Below are 21,563 nucleotides of genomic sequence, written 5' to 3' on the forward strand. Positions count from 1 at the left end.
CCTTTTGGAGCTCATTGTCCAAACACCAATAGTATTGAAAGTTGGTGGACTTGGAACTCTCCTCCAAGATTGAAGATCTCTGCCCCTGGTGTAAAGATTCTTGTTTAGTGGGGGTGGGACTCCAGGTAGATTTCAAATGTTCAGTGTAATGGTTAATGTACACAGGGGGCAATGATGTGCCCACTGGGTACAGGCACAGTGAGAATGTGAGGGACGGGGAGCCCAGCGGTTGTGATTTAACTCAGTTGGATTTGAATTTCACCTGTCATCTTGTGAGCACAGATTGAAGTTTCTTTATCCTCAGCTTCCCCTCACGACAGGCCCTCAGGATTGTCTTGTAAGTAGTTCGTCCTATTTTCAAATTACATTGTTTATCATTCACTGTATTTGAAGGGTGGTCATCGGAACAGGAGTAGGTCATTTCGCCCCTCGAGCCTGGTCCACCATTCAATGAGATCATGGTTGATCTGTGACATAACTCCATATACCTGCCTTAGTCATACCCCTTACCTTTTTTTTGCTTAACAAAATTTTAAGCTGAGATAATAGATTTAACAATTGAGCGAGCATCAACTGCCATTTGTGGCAGAGTGTTCCTAACTTCTCCCACTCTTTGCGTGTAGAAGTGTCTCTTCACTTCACTCCTGAAAGTCCTGATTCTAATTTTTAGGTGATGTCCCCTGGTCGCTAAACTGGCTGTTTTTATAACTTTACAGTGAATTGGGTCCAATCCATGTCTGGGACACCCTTGCCTTGTGAAATACTGAAATTTGTTCATAAAATATTCAGATTAATAAGAATGTTTAACTTTACTGAGCTGAGTTTTTCTTTCTGGTAAATCAGACATTCAGGGGGTCTATTAAACAGGATGGGAGCTGTTAGCAGTAAACACCCTCGCTTCAGACAACATTCTTTGGCAGGTGGAAACCACTTCTCCATTTAAATCAAATCATAGTAATATTTTACTTGAGCTATAATCACTGAAGTTTAGTGTTTAAACATAGCAGGAGATCCAGGCTCGTTCTGTTAAAGTAGAATAACAATAAGTTAGTGGGAACTTTTAACAATAGCAATTCATTTCTGCTCACTGTACATACTGAAGGTGATTTTTCTTCCAGTGGAAACTGCAGTCAGACGGCCCCTCCTCACTTTCACTCTCAGCTTCCTCACACTATTGATAAATAGTGTTTGGAAACTTTAAACCCAATAGATGACAATACATTCAAGTGTAGTGTAGGTCCATCCTACCCTCTTCTGTCTGTTGTCTGATTTACATGTAAACATTTCAGGGAGAGTTTACAAAGTGGCCAGGTCACCAGGAGAACTACTTTGGGATATTTTTACAATGTTGCAAAAAATACCATGTAGAAATGCTTCAAGAATTCATTCTCAATGAAGCTTAGGATCTTGCAGTACAGAAACAGGTGACTTTCCTCTCCCCTCATCCAATTTAATGTTCCTCTGTTCCAAGGTCCCTATACCACTCCCATTTAAAATAATTCATGGAGTCTGTCTGAACAACACTTTCAGGCAGAGCTCGACATTGTTTCTTTCCTCTCTGTAAAGATTTTTTTTGAATCATTAACAAGTATCTTTTGCCATGTCACATTTGACACTAGGAGTTATAGAATCATATAAATTTACAGCACAGAAGGAGGCTATTCGGACCATTGTGTCTATGCCAGCTGAAAAAGAGCTATCCAGCCTAATCGCACTCTTGGTCTTGGTCCGCAGCCTTGTCGGTGACGGCACTTCAAGTGCACATCGAAGTACTTTTTAAAAAGCGATGTGGGTTTCTGCCTCTACCACCCTTTCAGCCAGTAAGGTCCATACCCACACCACCCTCTGGGTGAAAAAAAATATCCACAGATCCCCTCCAATCCTTCTACCAATTACTTGAAATATATGCCCCCTGGTTATTGGCCTCTCTGCTGAGGGAAATAGGACCTTAATATCCTTTTTTAATTTGTTCATGGGATGTGGGCTTTGCTGGCAAGGCCAGAATTTATTGCCCGTCCGAATTGCCCTTGAGAAGGTGGTGGTGAGCTGCTGTTTTGGAAGTGATGCAGTTCGTCTGTCCCTCAATAATTTAAACACCTCAATTAAATCCCCCCCTCAGCCTCCTCTGTTCCAATGAAAACAACTCCAGCCGATCCAATCCTTCCTCATAGCTAAAATTCTCCAGTCCTGGAACATCCTTGTAAATCTCCTCTGGACCCTTTCTGGTGCAATCCCATCTTTCCTGTAATGTGGTGACCTGAACTGGACACGGGTTAAATTTATTAGTCCGCCTGTTCCCACAGGTCCCAGTCGAGTTTCTTCATTCCTTTCCTTGGTTCAATCCGTCATTCACCGATTGGGTTTATGACCGGTCACCACCTCCTGTGATTTCCCCAATTGGCTGCCCCTCTTCTCAGAGATTCTCTCGCTCCACAGACCACCTGCACTCTGTCGGTTCCACCAATCCGGGAAGCTTCACCTGTGATTGGATGAACTCGGTGACCCGGGGCCGTCATGGCGGCCGAATCTCCCACAATGCAGAGCGGCAGAGAAAAGGCCCCATCTGTGAGACGGGACGCGCTGCACTCTGGGAGAATGTTCGCACATGCGCACATCACCCGCCGGATCAGCGGCCGCTTCCTGTTGTGTCGCGAGACAAACTTTCCGTTTTTTCGGTTGAGAACGAGCGGTTTTTATTGTGACGGAAACTGACGTCACTTTTCCTTTGAATCGCGCGGTTTGATTTAAATAAACGGCGCACATGCGCAGTGTGGCGCGTCCCTCTTAAAGGGCCCTGGACCGGCCGAGAGTCCCCGAGCCCGGGGTCAGGACCGAGAGACGGGCAATGGGATTAGAGCGGAGGGCGGCCCCGGGGAGGGGGAACTTGCATTTCTCCAGCGCCTGTCACATCCTCAGGACGACCCAAAGCCTCGCAGCCAATGGGGGGCTTTGGAAATGAGGTCACTGTTGTCATGTGGGCAGCCATTTTGTGCACAGCAAGATCCCACAAACAGCAATGTGATAAATGACCAGATAATCTGTTTATAGGTGTTGGTGGAGGATTAAATATTGGCCAGGACACCGGAGAGAACTCCCCTGCTCTTCTTCGTTGCTGGGGGTGACGGGGTGGGGGTGCGTTGATCGGGGTGGGGGGGGCCGTTGCTGGGGGCGACGGGGCGGGGGCGGCTGTTGCTGGGGCGATGGGGCGGGGGCAGGGGGGCCGTTGCGAGGGGTGACGGGCGAGGCCTGTGAGCCGCTGCGGCCCTGGGCGGAGAATGGCGACTCCAGTCTCACCGCCGCCTCCCGTCTTTCGAGTTCGAGGCGCCGTTAAACAAAGAAGAAAAAACTTCCGCCAAAACCGTGAGGATCCGCGCCTGGGCCCTGACCTTCTGCGGCTCCGCACACGCAGCCTTCGACCGCAGGCTCCTGACAGACATCAGGTATGGGCAGAGCAGCAATCAATAATCAATCACTCAACAAATCACAGCAATCAATCAATAACACCCAACTAATCAATAATCAATCACTAAACAAATCACAGCAATCAATCAATAACACCCAACTAATCAATAATCAATCACTAAACAAATCACAGCAATCAATCAATAACACCCAACTAATCAATAATCAATCACTAAACAAATCACAGCAATCAATCAATAACACACAACTAATCAATAATCAATCACTAAACAAATCACAGCAATCAATCAATAACACCCAACTAATCAATAATCAATCACTCAACAAATCACAGCAATCAATCAATAACACCCAACTAATCAATAATCAATCACTAAACAAATCACAGCAATCAATCAATAACACCCAACTAATCAATAATCAATCACTCAACAAATCACAGCAATCAATCAATAACACCCAACTAATCAATAATCAATCACTAAACAAATCACAGCAATCAATCAATAACACCCAACTAATTCACAAGGATGATACCAGAACTGAGAGGATGGAGTTATCAGGAAAGATTGAACAGGCTGGGGCTCTTTTCTCGAGAAAGGAGAAGGCTGAGGGGTGACCTGATCGAGGTCTTTCAGATAATGAAAGGGTTTGATCGGGGAGATGCAGAGAAAATGTTTCCGTTTGTGGGGGAGACCAAAACAAGGGGTCATCAATATAAGATAGTCACTAATAAATGCAATTGGGAATTCAGGAGAAACCTCTTTACCCAAAGAATTGTAAGAATGTGGAACGTGCTGCCACAAGGAGAAGTTGAGGCAAATAACATCGATGCATTTAAAGGGCAGCTAAAGAAACACATGAGGGAGAAAGGAATAGCAGGTTATGCTGATCGGGTTCGATGAAGAGGCTCGTGTGGAGCACAACCGCCGTCATAGACCAGTTGGGCCGAATGGCCTGTTTCTGTGCTGTACATTCTATGTAATTCTATGTAAATTAACGGCACACATGCGCAGTGTGACCGTCACGCAAACATGGCCGTCACGCGGTGGATGACGCCACAATCCTTTCTGTGGCATCATGGGTCCCGTGATTGGCGGATTCTCACCTGGATTCAGGGTCAGAGGTTACAGACCGTCTCCATCCTCCACTCAGCGCTAAAGAGCCCAGTCGATGAACCCTGACTCAGGGCCCTGACCCTGGAGATCGGCCCGAGGCCTCTTAAAGGGCCCTGCAGCGGCCTAGATTCGAGAGATGGGAAATGTGATTAGAGGGCAGGGAGGCCCCGGATAGGGGGAGGAGGGATCTTGCATTTCTCCAGCGCCTTTCACATCCTCGTGTCCCAAATCTTCGCAGCCAATCGGGGGCTTTGGAAATAATGTCACTGTTGTAAAGTAGGCAACCATTTCTTGCACAACAAGATCCCACAAACAACAACGTGATAATGACCGGATAATCTGTTTTAGTGATGTTGGTTGAGGGATAAATATTGGCCAGGACACTGGGGAGAATTCCCCTGCATTTCTTCCAAATAGTGTCATGGGATCATTTACAATCACCTGAGGGGGCAAACAGGGCCTCGGTTTAATATTCCATCTGAAAGACGGCATCTCCGACAGTGCAGCACTCCCTCAGTACTGCACTGGAGTGTGAGCCTCGATTTTGTGCTCAGGTCTCTGGAGGGGAGCTTTAACCCACAACCTTTATGATTCTAGAGTTGAGAGAGTGATACAAATGAGCCAAGGCCGACACCGAGTACTTCAGAAGGGTCGTTAATTCTTCCGTCCCATAACACGATGTGACTTTCTTCCAAAGGAGAATTCGTGCCTGAACTTCCAGGAGTTTTGAGGAAAACCGCACCGGATTTGAACAATCTGCTGGAAAATACTTGAGGCCGACTGGAAACCTCTTTGGATGTTCACACGGCCGGGAGGCACCAAGACAATTCGATGAGACTGTGAAGGATGTCAAGTGAAATCAGGGACATGGCGAGCAACGGTGTGAAGGTAACTGGGGGATCCCCGGGGTAATGTCCAGTCTGTTCAGGTGGGCCGTTTAAAAGGAAATGGAACAGTGCGGGGAGAAAGTTGTCTGGGGACCGGAAACAGAGGGTCCGGGTTAATGGGAGTTGCTGAGATTGGAGAAGGGTTGGAAGTGGTTACCCCAGGGGTCAGTGCTGGGCCCACTTTTACTCTCCGTATTTATGGACTCTTTGGAATTACATAGAATTTACAGCACAGAAACAGGCCATTCGGCTCAACTGGTCTGTGCTGGTGTTTATGCTCCACACGAGCCTCCTCATACCTCTCTTCATCTGTCCCTCTCTGTATATCCTGCTATTCCTTTCTCCCTCATGTACTTACTGAGCTTCCCCTTAATTGCATCTATGCTGTTTGCCTCAACTCTCTGTGTTAGCAAGTTCCACATTCTAACCACTCTCTGGGTAAATAATTTCCTTCTGAATTCCTTCCTGGATTTATTAGTGACTATTTTATTTTCATGGTCTCCCCCACAAGTGGAAACTTCTTTTCCACCTCGACCCTATCAAACCCTTTCATAATCTTAAAAACCTCTATCAAGTGCCCCCCCGCATCAGCCTTCTCCTTTATAGAGAAAAGAGCCCCAGTCTGTTCACTTTTTCCTGATAGGTGTAACTTCTCGGTTCTGGTATCATCCAAGTAAATCTTTTTTGCACCTTCTCTGGTGCCTCTGTATCATTTTTATATGAACCCAAGTGCCTTGTTTGCTTTTTTAATGCCTTATTAACCTGCTTTGCTACTTTTAATTATTTGTGTCCCTGTACCCCTAAATTCCTTTGCTCCTCTACCCCATTTAGACTCTTATTATCCAAGCAGTATGCGGCCTCCTTATTCTTCCGACCAAAATGTACCACCTCACACTTATCTACATTGAAATTCATTTGCCAATTACACGTCCATTTTGCAAATTTATTAATGTCTTCCTGTATTTTGTCATAGTCCTCTTCAGTATTAACGATACCTCCCAATTGAGTGTCGTCAGCAAATTTTGAAATTGTACTCCCGATTCCTGAGTCCAAATCATTTATGCAAATGGTGAACAACAGTGGTCCCAGCACCGATCCTTGTGGAACACCACTTCCCACCTTTTGCCAATCTGAGTAACTACCTTTAATCCCTACTGTCTGTTTTCTGTTTTGTAGCCAGCTTGCTATCCATTCTGCTACCTGTCCCCTGACTCCACAAGCTCTGACCTTGGTCATGAGTCCACTATGCGATACCTTATCGAAGGCCTTTCAAGGTTTTCTTTTACAGATATTTATTCACTTCCTTTTTAAATTCTGCTTCCCTCGGTGTTTCTGGTCGGACATTCCATTGTCCGAACAACCCTCTGCATCAAAAAGAAAACCAACCTCTCACTTCATTCTTTTGGTCTTAATTTGATGCCCTCCAGTTACCGACTCACAAACTGGTGGAAATAGATTTCCCTCATTACTTTATCAAAACCCCCTCATAATTTTGATCCCCACTCTCAGATCTTATTTAAACTTCTCTGCTCTCATGAAAAGTTATGTGAAGACTCTCATCCTTGGGATCATCTTAGTGAATCTCTTCTGCCCCTCTCCATGGCCGCGACATTCTTACTAAAGTAATGCACCAAAAACTGGACACAATATTCTGACTGTGGCCGAACCAATGATTTGTCCAGGTGTAGCATTAACTCTTTCCTTTTATACTCTATGCCCCTATTTATAAATCCTAGGATCCCATGGGGGTTTTTGTAAAGCAGCTTTATCAACTTGTCCCCCCACTTTTAAAGATTTGTGTATCTGAATCACTAAATCTCTCTGCTCCTCTACTCCTTTTACAGTTTTACAGTATAGTGTCTATTTCCTCTCCTTATTCTTCTCACCTCACATCTCTCCCCATTAAATTCCATCTCACATCTACCTGTCCAATCTCCTCACCTGTCTGCCTCCTCCTGAAGTTGTTGACAATCATCTTCATGGTTAATCTCACTCCTTATCTTTGTGGCAGCTGTGAAGGTCCAGATCATTTCTATCCACAGATATTGAGAAAAGCAATGGTGCCAACACTGACCCCGGGGATCGCCACGGTTTGAACCCTTCCAGTGCAAGAAACATCCGTTAACCACAACTCTCAATTTTCTGTCCTTTACCCATCCCCTCTCTCTCCCTCTCTCTCATTTCTCCTCTCCAACTTCTCATATTTCTATCCCTCAGTTCTCATACACAAACAGACTCTCTTCCCCTTTCCTCTCTTTCATACACACAGACTGTTTCTCTCCCTTGTCTCCCGTATCCTCTCTTTTCCTTTCTCACTCTTATATACACACACCATGGGGTCAATTTTAGGATGGCCGAGCGAGTGCATTCGTGGCGGGGGGGTTCCTAAAATTGGGGAATCCCGTAGCGGGTCCGGAGCCCGGCTCCAACCTGCCCACTTCTGGTTTCCCCAATGACGCGAATCGGTGCGTGCGCAGCCCCCGCATGTGGGCCTCCCACCGCAAATTAAAGCCGGCGGGATGACAGTTTAGATAGTTAGGGAGGTACTTGAGGTCGTTGACACACCTCATTGGGAAGAGATTTTAGCAGGGATGTGATTTTGGACTCTCCTCAGCGTGTTTCCAATGCTGTGGGAAACACTCCCTGTTGTTGCACACATGTTTCAGTCAGCAGCCATTGGGAGATGCAGAGGATTCCTTGACAGTCGGGGGGAATACCTCATTCATTGCAGCAGGGCACTCTGTCACCTCAGACAAAGTTTTGTCTGCCACACCATTGTCTCCACACTCAAAATTATTACATCATACCCTAAACTCTGCTGTCCAAACACATTTACCTACTTTGCGGACCCCCTCACACTCACAGCGTCAGGGTGGGGGTGGGGGGTTCCATAGCTGCATTCATCACTCCATTGGAGGACGAGCAACATCACCAGCCTCGCCAGGCACGCCGTCCACCTCTGCCACATGGAGCTACACAACACAGTGCTGCGCAACAGGCACCTGCACAAAGTAGTCATGCAACTGCACAGACACCCACTGTAGGGTGACCGAATGGGTGACATCAAGTGTGTTTATGGAGAACCTCGTGAAAGGGCCTTATTGGACAAGCCAGTCAGGAATGGCCAAGATGTAGCAGTAGTGATGACAATATAATATGTAATGTGAGTTGATCAGAAATCAAATGTAAGTAAAAACCATGACAAACCCTCAAACATCCTTGTGCATCCCCTTCATGCTCACGACACGTTTGCCTTATGCTTCCTGCTACACATACGTGATACATGCCCTATAGCTGCAGCACAGGTAGTGGCAGGTGGGGCAAGACTGACCGTGAAAGAGATGCATGAGAGGGTGAGTATGAGACAGAGCCATGAGATTGTTTACGGATTGGGTTGAGTGGTAGTGGTGAGATAAATACTGGGGAAGTGAGGAAGTGCATGTAAGATGAGGATGAGGGTTCAGTGGGTGTGAGGAGTGATGTGATTGAGAAGTGTTGGCAGTACAGAAGGAGTTGTGGGGTGGTGGCGGTGATGTGGCAGACGGAGTGTAGGGGAATGAGTAAGAGTACTCACTTCGGCTGACCTGGTTTGGTCATTGAAGCGCCTCCTGCACTGTGTGCAGGTGCGTGATATGTTGGTGGTGCTGGTCACCTCCTCTGCTACCTTGAGCCAGGCCTTCGTGGTGGCAGAGGCAGGCCGCTTTTTCCCGTCCGCTGGGTGGAAGATCTCCCTCCTCCACCTCCTCCTCCTCCTCCTCCCCCCATCCAGTCAGATCTGGAGTGAGGCATCATTAAACCTGGGAGCAGCCTTCCCCCTGGGCTTTCCAGCACGAAACCTAGAAGCCAAGGTAAGTTGCTTCAATTTACTTACGACCACGTGCCAAACCCACATATTTCACTGGGCGGGTTACCCACGCGCCCAGTCGACCCCCCACTGCCAACCCACCTCCCTTCTAATATCGGGCCCCATATCTCCCTCCCACCCTATCTCTCAGACTCTCCCTCATCCACATCCAGACTCTCTGAGAGTCTGTCTCACAGACTCACTCCCTCATGCACAGACTCTCTGAGACTCACTCCCTCATACACAGACTCTCTGAGACTCACTCCCTCATACACAGACTCTCTGAGACTCACTCCCTCATACACAGCCTCTCTGAGACTCACTATCTCACACTGTTGTACTCAGGTCCTTGGTCTCCTCTTTTCGACACAGATTCTCTCTCCCATGTCTTGCACAGACACCTCGGGGGATGATTTTAAACCCCAAGAATCGGCTGGTTGGGGATTGGTGGGAGTTGAAAATAGTTGTTTTTTTGGGTCGCAACCGCAACATTTTCGGACTTTGCATCCCCAATGGGAAGCCTGTACTTTTACACGCTGACGCTAAACCCAGAAATAAAGCCGAGTTGTGGTCACGACCCAAAAAACTACTTTCAACACCCACCCGCCCCCAACCCACCCATTCTTGGGGTTTAAAATCACCCCCCTACTTTCAACCTACTTTCATACACCCTGACTTGTTCTCCCCTTCGCTCTGACACACAAGCTCTCTGTCCCTTCTTTCACTCATACACTGTCTCTCCTTCTCTCTCAGATTCTGCCTCCTCTTTTCTCTCTCTCTCACACACAGACTCTCTCTCCACCAATTCCATTATACACACAGACTCTCTCTCCACCAATTCCATGATACACACAGACTCTCTCTCCACCAATTCCATTATACACACAGACTCTCTCTCCACCAATTCCATTATACACACAGACTCTCTCTCCACCAATTCCATTACACACACAGACTCTCTCTCCACCAATTCCATTATACACACAGACTCTCTCTCTCCACCAATTCCATGATACACACAGACTCTCTCTCCACCAATTCCATGATACACACAGACTCTCTCTCCACCAATTCCATTACACACACAGACTCTCTCTCCACCAATTCCATTATACACACAGACTCTCTCTCCACCAATTCCATTATACACACAGACTCTCTCTCCACCAATTCCATTACACACACAGACTCTCTCTCCATCAATTCCATTATACACACAGACTCTCTCTCCACCAATTCCATTATACACACAGACTCTCTCTCCACCAATTCCATTACACACACAGACTCTCTCTCCACCAATTCCATTACACACACAGACTCTCTCTCCACCAATTCCATTATACACACAGACTCTCTCCACCAATTCCATTATACACACAGACTCTCTCTCCACCAATTCCATTATACACACAGACTCTCTCTCCACCAATTCCATTATACACACAGACTCTCTCTCCATCTTTTCTGTTATCTGTGCCCATCTCTCCCGCAACCCCAGGACCCGATGGTTTCCATCCCAGTGTAGGTGAGGAAATTGTTGATGCTTCAAGATCTTCCAAAACTCTCTTGATTCAGGAATTGTTCCCTTGGATTGGAAAACTGCCAATATAACTCCATTGTTTAAGGTTAGGGGAAATAAACTAGGAAGTTACAGACCTATGAGTCTAACATCAGTAGTGGGGAAGTTACTAGAATCTCTTGTTAGGGACAGAGTGACTGAGCATTTGAACAAATATGAGCTGATCAGAGAAAGCCAGCATGGATTTGTAAAGGGTAAGTCATGTTTAATGAACCGAGTTGAGTTTTATGAGGCGGTAACAAAAGTGGTAGATAAAGGAGTCTCTGTTGATATTTAAATAGACTTCCAGAAGGCAATCAACAAGGTTCCACATGAGAGAAAGTTAACTAAAGTGAGAGCGCGTGGGATTGGTGGCAACTCATTGGCTTGGATAGGGAATTGGTCAGGAGGTAGCAGACAGAGTAGGGATAATGGGTATGTACTCAAATTGTCAGGATGTGTCTAGTGCTGTCACTCAGGGATCTGTACTGGGGCCTCAGCTTTTCACTGTATTTATAAATGACTTGCATGAAGGAATACAGAGCCGTATATCTAAGTTTGCTGATGACACTAAGTTAGGTCGCACTTAATAATGCAGATGGGAACAGAAAGTTGCAAAAGAACATTGATAGATTAAGCGAATGGGCAAAATGGTGGCAGATGGAGTTCAACGTGGGAAAGTGCAGTGTCATCAATTTTGGCCCTAAGAAAGATAGATCAGAGTATTATCTAAATGGTGAGAAGCTGGGAACTGGATGGGCAGAGAGATTCAGGGATCCAAGTACGAAAATCACTAAAATCTAGCGGACAGGTATTAAAAATAATTCAAATGTTTGCCGTTATCTCAAGAGGGCTGGAATTCAAAGGGTTGGAAGTTATGTTATAGCTGTTGAGTGCTCTGGTTAGACCCCATCTGGAGGACTGCATTCAGCTCTGGGCAGTGCACCTCAGGAAGGATGTATTGACCTTGGAGTGGGTGCATTGCAGATTCACCAGAATGATACCGGACCTAAAAGGGTTAATATTGAGGACAGGTTATATAGATTAGGCCTGTATTCTCTTCAGTATAGAAGATTATGGGGTGATCTAATTGAGGTGTTTATGATGATCAAAGGAGTTGATGGGGGAGATAGAGAGAAACTATTTCCTCTGGAGGGGAGCGGGGCAGGCGGGGAGTCCAAAACAAGGGGTCATAACCTTTAAATTAGAGCTAGGCCGTTTAGGGCTGATGTCAGAAAGCATTTCTTCACATAAAGGATGGTGGAAATTGGGAAATCTCTCCACCAAAAAGCTGTTGAGGCTGGGGGTCAATTGAAAATGTCAAAACTGAGAGTGATAGATTTTTGTTAGGCAAGAATATTAAGGATTATGGAACTGATGCGTGTTTTTTTTTATTCGTTCATGGGATGTGGGCGTCGCTGGTGAGGCCGGCATTTATTGCCCATCCCTAATTGCCCTTGAGAAGGTGGTGGTGAGCCGTCTTCTTGAACCGCTGCAGTCCGTGTGGTGAAGGTTCTCCCACAGTGCTGTTAGGAAGGGAGTTCCAGGATTTTGACCCAGCGACAATGAAGGAACGGCGATATATTTCCAAGTCGGGATGGTGTGTAACTTGGAGGGGAACGTGCAGGTGGTGTTGTTCCCATGTGCCTGCTGCTCTTGTCCTTCTCGGTGGTAGAGGTCGCGGGTTTGGGAGGTGCTGTCGAAGAAGCCCTGGCGAGTTGCTGCAGTGCATCCTGTGGATGGTACACACTGCAGCCACATGCGCCGGCGGTGAAGGGAGTGAATGTTTAGGGTGGTGGATGGGGTGCCAATCAAGCGGGCTGCTTTGTCCTGTATTGGTGTCGAGCTTCTTGAGTGTTGTTGGAGCTGCACTCATCCAGGCAAGTGGAGAGTATTCCATCACACTCCTGACTTGTGCCTTGTAGATTGTGGAAAGGCTTTGGGGAGTCAGGAGGTGAGTCACTCGCCGCAGAATACCCAGCCTCTGACCTGCTCTTGTCGCCATGGTATTTATATGGCTGGTCCAGTTAAGTGCCTGGTCAATGGTGACCCCCAGGATGTTGATGGTGGGGGATTCGGCGATGGTAATGCCGTTGAATGTCAAGGGGAAGTGGTTAGACTCTCTCTTGTTGGAGATGGTCATTGCCTGGTAGATGGAGTTAAGATACAGGTCAGCCATGATCTAATTGAATGCTGGAACAGGCTTGAGGGGCTGAATGGCCTCCTCCTGTTCCGATGTTTAAACCCCTCCAATCAGGTTTCCACTCCTGCTGCAGCACTGAAACGGCCCTCACAAAGTCACAAATGACATCCTATGTGAGTGTGACCATGGTGAACTATTCCTACTCATGCTTCTTGACCTGTCTACAGCCTTTGACACGGTTGACCACACCATCCTCCTCCAATGCCTCTCCTCCATTGTCCAGCTGGGTGGGACTGCCATTTTCTGGTTCCATTCCGATCTATCCAGTCAAAGCCAGAGAATCGCCTGCAATGGCTTCTCTTCCCACTCCCGAACCGTTACCTCTGGAGTCCCCCAAAGATCTATCCTTGGCCCCCTCCTGTTTCTCATCCATATGCTGCCCCTTGGTGACATCAACCGAAAACACAATGTCCGATTCTTCACGTAAACTGACAACACCCACCTCTACCCCTAAACTTTGAAGGGTAGTGAACAGTGAGGAGGATAGTGATAGACTTCAAGAGGATATAGACAGGCTAGTGGCGTGGGCGGACACGTGGCAGATGAAATTTAACGCGGAAAAATGCGAAGTGATACATTTCGGTAGGAAGAACGAGGAGAGGCAATATAAACTAGAGGGCACAATTCTAAAAGGGGTACAGGAACAGAGGGATCTTGGGGTTTATGTGCAAAAATTGTTGAAGGTGGCAGGGCCAGTTGAGAAAGCGGCTAAAAAAGCATACGGGATCCTGTGCTTTGTAAGTAGAGGCATAGAGTACAAAAACAAGGAAGTCATGATGAACCTTTTATAAAATACTGGTTCGGCCACAACTGGAGTATTGTGTCCAATTCTGGGCACCGCACTTTAGGAAAGATGTGAAGGCCTTAGAGAGGGTGCAGAAGAGATTTACTGGAATGATTCCAGGGATGAGGGACTTTAGTTTCTTGGATAGACTGGTGAAGCTGGTGCTGTTCTCCTTGGAATAGAGAAGGTTGAGAGGAGATTTGATAGAGGTATTCAAAATCATGAAGGGTTTAGACAGAGTAGATACAGAGAAACTGTTCCCATTGGCAGAAGGGTCAAGAACCAGAGGACATAGATTTAAGGTGATTGGCAAAAGAACCAAAGGTGACATGAGGAAAAGCTTTTTTACACAGCGAGTGATTAGGATCTGGACTGCACTGCCCGAGGGGGTGGTGGAGGCAGATTCAATCATGGCCTTCAAAAAGGAACTGGATTAGTACTTGAAAGGAAAAAAAATTCAGGGTTACGGGGATAGGGCGGGGGAGTGGGACTAGCTGGATTGCTCTTTCATCGAGCCAGCGTGGAATCGATGGGCTGAACGGCCTCCTTCCGTGCTGTAACCTTTCTATGATTTGATGACACCTCATAGAATCACAGCATCATAGAATGGTGACAGCGCAGAGGAGGCAATTTGGCCCATCGAGCCAGTGCCGGGTCTTTGTAAGAGCAATCCAGTTAGTCCCATTCCCCCGCTCTTTCCCCGTAGCTCTGCAATTTTTTTTACCTTCAAGTATTTATCCAATTCCTTTTTGAAAGCCACGATTGAATTTGCTTCCAACACCCTTTCAGGCAGTGCATTCCAGATCATAATCACTCGCTGCATTAAAAAAAAGATTTTCCTCATGTCGCCTTTGGTTCTTTTGCCAATCACCTGATATCTGTGTGCACTGGTCTCGACCCTTCCGCCAATGGGAACAATTTCTCTTTCTCTAAACTTTTCATGATTTTGAACACTTCTATCAAATTTCCTCTCAACCGTCTCTGTTCCAAGGAGAACAACCCCAGCTTCTCCAGTCTATCCACATAACAGAAGACCCTCATCCCTGGAACCATTCCAGTAAATCTTTTCTGCACCCTCTCGAAGGCCTTCACATCTTTCCGAAAGTGCGGTGCCCAGAATTGGACACAATACTCCAGTTGTGGTCGAAGCAGTGTTTTATAAAGGTTCATCATGACTTTGTTGCTTTTGTACTCCTAATGTATAAATAGAGGCATAATGAGGATTCTCACCTCTCCATGTTGGGCTAATCGGACGCCACGAAACCCACCACCGTGAAACCAACAACAGGCGCGTATGCAGCGGGGTGGGGTCACGTTCCCTGTTATTTCATTTTTAACCCCCCCCCCCCAAGTCATGACTGGGGTGGGGGTGCGGTTCGGGGCGTGGGGGGGTGGCAGCGTTTGGAGTTGATATCGAGGGGGGACGTGGGGGTGTTAATATCGAGGGGTGGGGGTTAATATTGAAGGGGGAGGTGGGGGCGTTAATATCGGGGGGAGAGGCCGTGGCGGGGGTCTTATATTGCGCTGGGCAGTCGGGGGTTTGATATCGGGGGGAGAGGCCGTGGCAGGGGTTTAATATCGGCGGGGCAGGCGGGGGTTTAATATCGAGGGGTGGGGGTTAATATCGAGGGGGTAGTTAATATCGGGGGGTGGTCAGCCGTGGTGGGGGTGAATATCGGGGGCTGGGGGTTAAGATCGCGGCCGATAGAACTGTACGTGGGGCGGGGCCTGGAACCGCTGGTTTTGAGTCACCGCTCGAGTGAATTTCTACCCCCATGATGTTTATAATGAAGTAAAATCTAATAATTATAACCGTGTTCTGTTACATTTCAATGAAACAAAACTGATCTCTGCTGCAACAGATGTTCGAGACACTTGTAAAACCTCCAAAAACCCGTCACTTCTTCAGCATAGGAGAGAAAAGGAGAAATAGTGAACCCCGCCTCTGACTAACGTCCCATCCTGTCTGACACTGTTCACTATCACACCGCCCCTCAACAATACAGCTTCACAGATGCTGCAGGCTGATCGGCGGAATGGAAGCTGATATCACTTATGCAGAACTGAAGTTCTCTCCATCTTCTCTGAAGCAACAACTTCCAGCACCTTCTCCCAGTAATGCAGGTACCTGACCCACCTGTTCAGTCAATAGTAACGTAGCTTTAATGTGACCAGGCTGTTATTTTAGTTTCACTGTGGTGCTCTGCGGACATGAATGTCCCATTTTATTGTCACCTTTTGAACTCGTGCCAGTTTATCTCTGAGATTCTTGAGAGTTTCGGAGTGGCACCGAAGTCACAAAGGGCCACGGAGGTTCCAGGTAGGAAGCCTGTTCTCCTCAGAGTTTGCTGATCCAGAACACGGTTCTGACAGCGAAATATTAAGGATCGGAGGGCTCTCGTTTTAGGGAGGAGGGTGAGCGAGGATTGGAGCTGCGGGTTTGCCATCCAGTTACTCTGGCAGGAAACAGTGGGTGAGAGGCCCTAATGGGAGCTGCATTGGACGGGATTCCCTCAGGCTTAAATATTCAGACAACGCTCACTGACCGGCTCCTACAGGAAGAATGACCGCTCGGGCCAGCGACCAGAAACATCACCGATGTCAGTAAAACAATGTTCAGATCTGATTGAGCTGAGGGTAAAGGAGGGTTTTTGGGTGGTGGGGTATTTTAAGTATTTTAAATATATATGTTTGTGTGTAAATAGTAACTCAATCTGGCACTATATTTCAAGCAGTGATTATTCTCAGTAAGACATTGCTGTCCCTGCATTGCTGTCCTGTTGCAGTTCACCATGACCTTTGTTAATTTCTGCACTGGAACAAAAGAACACGGGAACATTGGAAACAGGAGTAGGCCATTCAGTCCCTCGAGCCTGCTCCGCCATTCAATTAGATCTTGGCTGATCTGCACCTCCACTCCATTTACCTGCCTTTGATCCATGTGCCTTGATAACCTTACCTAACAAAAATGTCAGTCTTCAAATCCCCGTTTGTCCGAGCATCAACAGCCTTTTGGGGGAGAGAGTTCCAGATTTCTACCACCCTTTGTGTTAAAAGGTGCTTCCTGATTTCGCTCCTGAATTGTCTAGCTCTAATTTTAAGATTGTCTCCTTGTTCTTGATTTCCCCCATCAGAGTAAATAGTTCCTCCGTATCTACCCTATCAAATCCTCTTAATATTTTAAACACCTCGATCTGATCACCCCTCAATCTTCTATACTCCAGGGAATACAAGCCTAGTTGATACAACCTGTCGTCATAATTTAACCCTCTAAACCCCGGTATCATCCTGAGCCTCGGTATCATTCACTGCCAGTAACAGTAGCCACAGCCTTTTGTGACTGAAGTGAACCTTATCTTGGTGACGATCTTGTTTTGGACGTTAATTTTGTCCAGAACCAGGAACTTGCGGCAATCGTTGTTTCCCCTAACTCTCTTGTGGGCTGCAGTGACTTCCTGATTTAATTGTATGTTCATGGTTTAAAACAGAAGTTTCCTGGGACACAGCAGAACAAAGGGAAGTTGCAGCACATTTACTATAAACGTTCTATAATTTGCTTACCAACTGCTCATTATTTCACAACTGGCTTAGAAAAGAATCCTAATTTGCAAATAGAATCATAGAATGGTTACAACACAGAAGGAGGCCATTCGGCCTGTCGAGTCCGTGCTGGCTCTCTGCACGAGCAGTCCAGCTCGCCCCACTCCACCGCCCTTTCCCCGTAGCCCCGAGATTCTTTTTCCTTCAAGTACTTATCCAATTCCCTTTTGAAAGCCATGATTGAATCCGCCTCCACCACCCATTCAGGCAGTGCATTCCAGATCATAACCAATCGCTGGGTAAAAATGCTTTTCCTAATGTCACTTTTGGTTCTTTTGCCAATTACCTTAAATCTGTGTCCTCTGGTTCTCAACCATTCTGCCAATGGGAACAGCTTTTCTCTACCGACACTGTCTAGACCCCTGATGATTTTGAACATCTCTATCAAATCTCCTCTCAACCTTCACTGCTACAAGGAGAACAAACCCAACTCGTCCAGTCTATTCATATAACTGAAGTCCCACATAGAAACATAAGAAATAAGAGCAGGAGTAAGCTGGGGGTCACCATTGACCAGAAACTTAACTGGACCAGCCACATCAATACTGTGGCTACTAGAGCAGGTCAGAGACTGGGTATTCTGCGGCGGCTGACTCACCTCCTGACTCCCCAAAGCCTTTCCGCCATCTACAAGGCGTGTGATGGAATATTCTCCACGTGCCTGGATGAGTGCAGCTCCAACAACACTCAAGAAGCTCGACACCATCCAGGACAAAGCAGCCCGCTTGATTGGCACTCCATCCACCACCCTAAACATTCACTCCCTTCACCACCGGTTCACTGTGGCTGCAGTGTGTACCATCCACAGGATGCACAGCAGCAACTCGCCAAGGCTTCTTCGACAGCACCTCCCAAACCCGCAACCTCTACCACCCAGAAGAACAAGAGCAGCAGGCACATGGGAACAACACCACCTGCACGTTCTCTTCACCTCCCCCCCCCCCCCCCCCCACCATAGTCACACACCATCCCGACTTGGGAAAAATCACCGTTCCTTCATCGTCGCTGGGTCAAAATCCTGGAACTCCCTCCATAACAGCACTGTGGGAGAACCTTCACCACACGGACAGCAGCGGTTCAAGAAGGTGGCTCACCACCACCTCCTCAAGGGCAATTAGGGATGGACAATAAATCCTGGCCTTGCCTGCGACGCCCATATCCCATGAGCGAATGAGAAAAAAGCCATACGGCCCCTCGAGCCTGCTCTGCCATTCAATCAGATCATGGCTGATCTTCGACCTCAACTCTGCGTTCCCGCCTGATCCCCACATCCCTTGATTCCCCTAGAGTCCAAAAATCTATCCATCTCAGCCTTGACTATATTCATTGACTCAGCATCCGCAGCCGCTCGAGGGTCAAGTAACTATTTAGCTTGGAGGAGTCTCATTTGTTATCGGAATTAACCAATCAAATCGCTCCACCAACTAAGAACGGCCATGCACCATCACCCACAGAATTGAGAAAGAGCTATCAATCTGTCAATCCTTTCCATATCCGGGCCAGCTGAGGTTTCCTGTGTTTTTTACCCCATGTTTCATCCCTGGAACCATTCTGGTAAATCTTTTCTGCACCCTCACTAAGGCCGACACATCCTTCCTAAGGTCCGGTGCTCAGAATTGGACACAAAACTCCAGTTGTAGCTGAACCAGTGCTTTATAAAGGTTCATCATAACTTCCTTGCTTTTGTACTCTATGCCTCTATTTATAAAGCCTAGGATCCCCTATGGTTTTTTAACCACTTTCTCAACGTGCCCTGCCACCTTCAGCGATTTGTGCACATATACCCCCAGGTCTCTCTGTTCCTGCACCCTCTTTCGAATTGTACCCTTTAGTTTATTTTGCCTCTCCTCGTTCTTCCTACCAAAATGTATCACTTTGCACTTCTTTGCGTTAAATTTCATCTGCCACGTGTCCGCCCATTCCACCAGCCTGTCTATATCCTCTTGAAGTCTATCACTATCCTCCTCACTGTTCACTACCCTTCCAAGTTTTGTGTCATCTGCAAATTTTGAAATTATACCCTGTGCACCCAAGTCCAAGTCATTAATATATATCAAGAAAAGCAGTGGTCCTAGTACTGACCCCTGGTGAACACTGCTGTACACCTTCCTCCAGTCTGAAAAATAACCGTTCACCACTACTATCTGTTTCCTGTCACTTAGCCAATTTCATATCCATGCTGCCATCGCCACTTTTATTCCATGGTCGTCAACTTTTCTGACAAGCCCATTATGCAGCACTTTGTCAAATGCCTTTTGGAAGTCCATATACACCACATCAACCGCATTGCCCTCATCGACCCTCTCTGTTACCTCATCAAAAAACTCAATCAAGTTAGTTAAACACGATTTGTCTTTAACAAATCCGTGCTGGCTTTCCTTAATTAATCCACACTTGTCCAAGTGACTGTTAATTTTGTGCCAGATTATCACTTCTAAAAGTTTCCCCACCACCGAGCTTAAACTGACTGGCATGTTGTTGCTGGGTTTATCCTTTGCAAATCTCCAGTCCTGTGGCACCATTCCATATCTAAGGATGATTGGAAGATTATGGCCAGAACCTCTGCAGTTTCCACCCTTACTTTCCTCAGCAACCGAGGATGCATCCCATCTGGACTGGTGACTTATCTACTTTAAGTACAGCTAGCCTTTCTAGCATCACCTCTTGATCAATTTTTAGCCCATCCAATATCTCAACTACCTTCTCTTTTGCTGAGACTTTGGCAGCATCTTCTTCCTTGGTAAAGACAAATGCAAAGTACTTACTTAGTACCTCAGCCATGCCCTCTGCCTCCATAAGTTGATCTCCTTTTTGGTCCCTAATCGGCCCCAGCCCTCCTCTGATGACCTGTTTACTATTTATATGCCTATAGAAGACTTTTGGATTCCCTTTTATGTTAGTTGCCAGTCTATTCTCATACTTCTCTTTGTCCCTCTTATTTCAGAGGGGAAGTGAAAAAGGAACTTTCTATATTCAGCCTGGTTCTCACTTGTATTATCAACCTGACATCTGTGATACGCCCCCTTTTTCTGCTTCATCTTTCTCTCTCTCTCTCTCTTTCGTCATCCAGGGAGCTCTGACTTTCGTTGCCCTACCTTTTCCCCCTCGTGGGAATGTACCTGAACCATCTGCTCCTTAAAGGCCGCCCACTGTTCAATTACAGTTTTACCTGCCAATCTTTGATTCCAATTTACTCAATCCGTTCTCAAACCACTGAAATTGGCCCTCCTTCAATTGAGTATTTTTACTCTCGATTGCTCCTTGTCCTTTTCGATTGATAATCTAAACATTATGATACTATGGCCACTGTTCCCCTACCGACACTTGCTCCACTTGACCCACCTCATTCCCTAGAACCAGATCCAGCAATGCCTCCCTCCTCGTTGGGCCGGAAACTTACTGATCAAGAAAGTTCTCCTAAACACACTTCAGAAATTCTTCCCCCCCTCTTTGCCCTTCACACTGTTACTATCCCAGTCTATATTAGGATAATTGAAGTCCCCCATTATCACTGCTCTATGGCTCTTGCACCTCTCTGTAATTTCCCTGCAAATTTGCTTCTCTATATCCTTCCCACTAGTTGGTGGCCTATAGAATACACCCAGTAGTGTAATGGCACCTCTACTGTTTCTTAACTCTAACCAAATAGATTCTGTCCTTGACCCCTCCAGGACATCCTCTCTCTCCAGCACTGCAATATTCTCCTTAATGAATACTGCCACTCCCCTCCTTTCTTTCCTGAACACTTTGTATCCCGGAGTATTTAGTACCCAATCCTGCCCTTTATTGAACCAGGTCTCCGTTATCGTCATAACATCATATTCCCACGTGGCTATTTGTGCCTGAAGCTCACCAACCTTGTGGTGTGTTTACACACATGCACTGCGAACCTATCTTGTATTCTCTCTTAGTCTGATCCTATCTAATACTCTACTATTTCTTAACCTAGTGCTATCTCTCACTCCCAATCCTTTGTGCACCTTGTTTCTCCTTTCCAGTTCTACATCCTGGTGCCCATCCCCCTGGCAAATAAAAAGAAAAATGCTGCTGCCCGCTAATCAACCAGTTTAGTGTGAGGCCTATTCCGGTGAGAAGGTGAACTAACCAGTTTAGTGTGAGGCCTATTCCGGTGAGAAGGTGAAC

At 46.7% G+C, this 21,563-nt stretch overlaps 1 protein-coding gene across 2 annotated transcripts in view; it reads left to right on the forward strand.

The window, feature by feature from the left end:
- The first annotated feature begins 3,306 nt into the window (after positions 1-3,306).
- The window catches only part of LOC137302366 (CD209 antigen-like protein C), a 47,072-nt gene continuing 28,815 nt past the window's right edge, over positions 3,307-21,563 (forward strand). Inside the window, exons 1-3 of one of the 2 annotated variants that reach the window (XM_067972000.1) lie at positions 3,307-3,440; positions 5,239-5,429; positions 15,683-15,944. In XM_067972000.1, coding sequence (XP_067828101.1) covers positions 15,857-15,944 — 88 coding nt within the window. In that variant the 5' untranslated portion in view covers positions 3,307-3,440; positions 5,239-5,429; positions 15,683-15,856. The remainder of the gene's footprint in view (positions 3,441-5,238; positions 5,430-15,682; positions 15,945-21,563) is intronic. The other variant, XM_067971999.1, reaches the window with a different exon arrangement.

Source organism: Heptranchias perlo, chromosome 35 (genome assembly GCF_035084215.1).
Source record: "Heptranchias perlo isolate sHepPer1 chromosome 35, sHepPer1.hap1, whole genome shotgun sequence".
In the NCBI taxonomy this organism is placed as follows: domain Eukaryota; kingdom Metazoa; phylum Chordata; class Chondrichthyes; order Hexanchiformes; family Hexanchidae; genus Heptranchias; species Heptranchias perlo.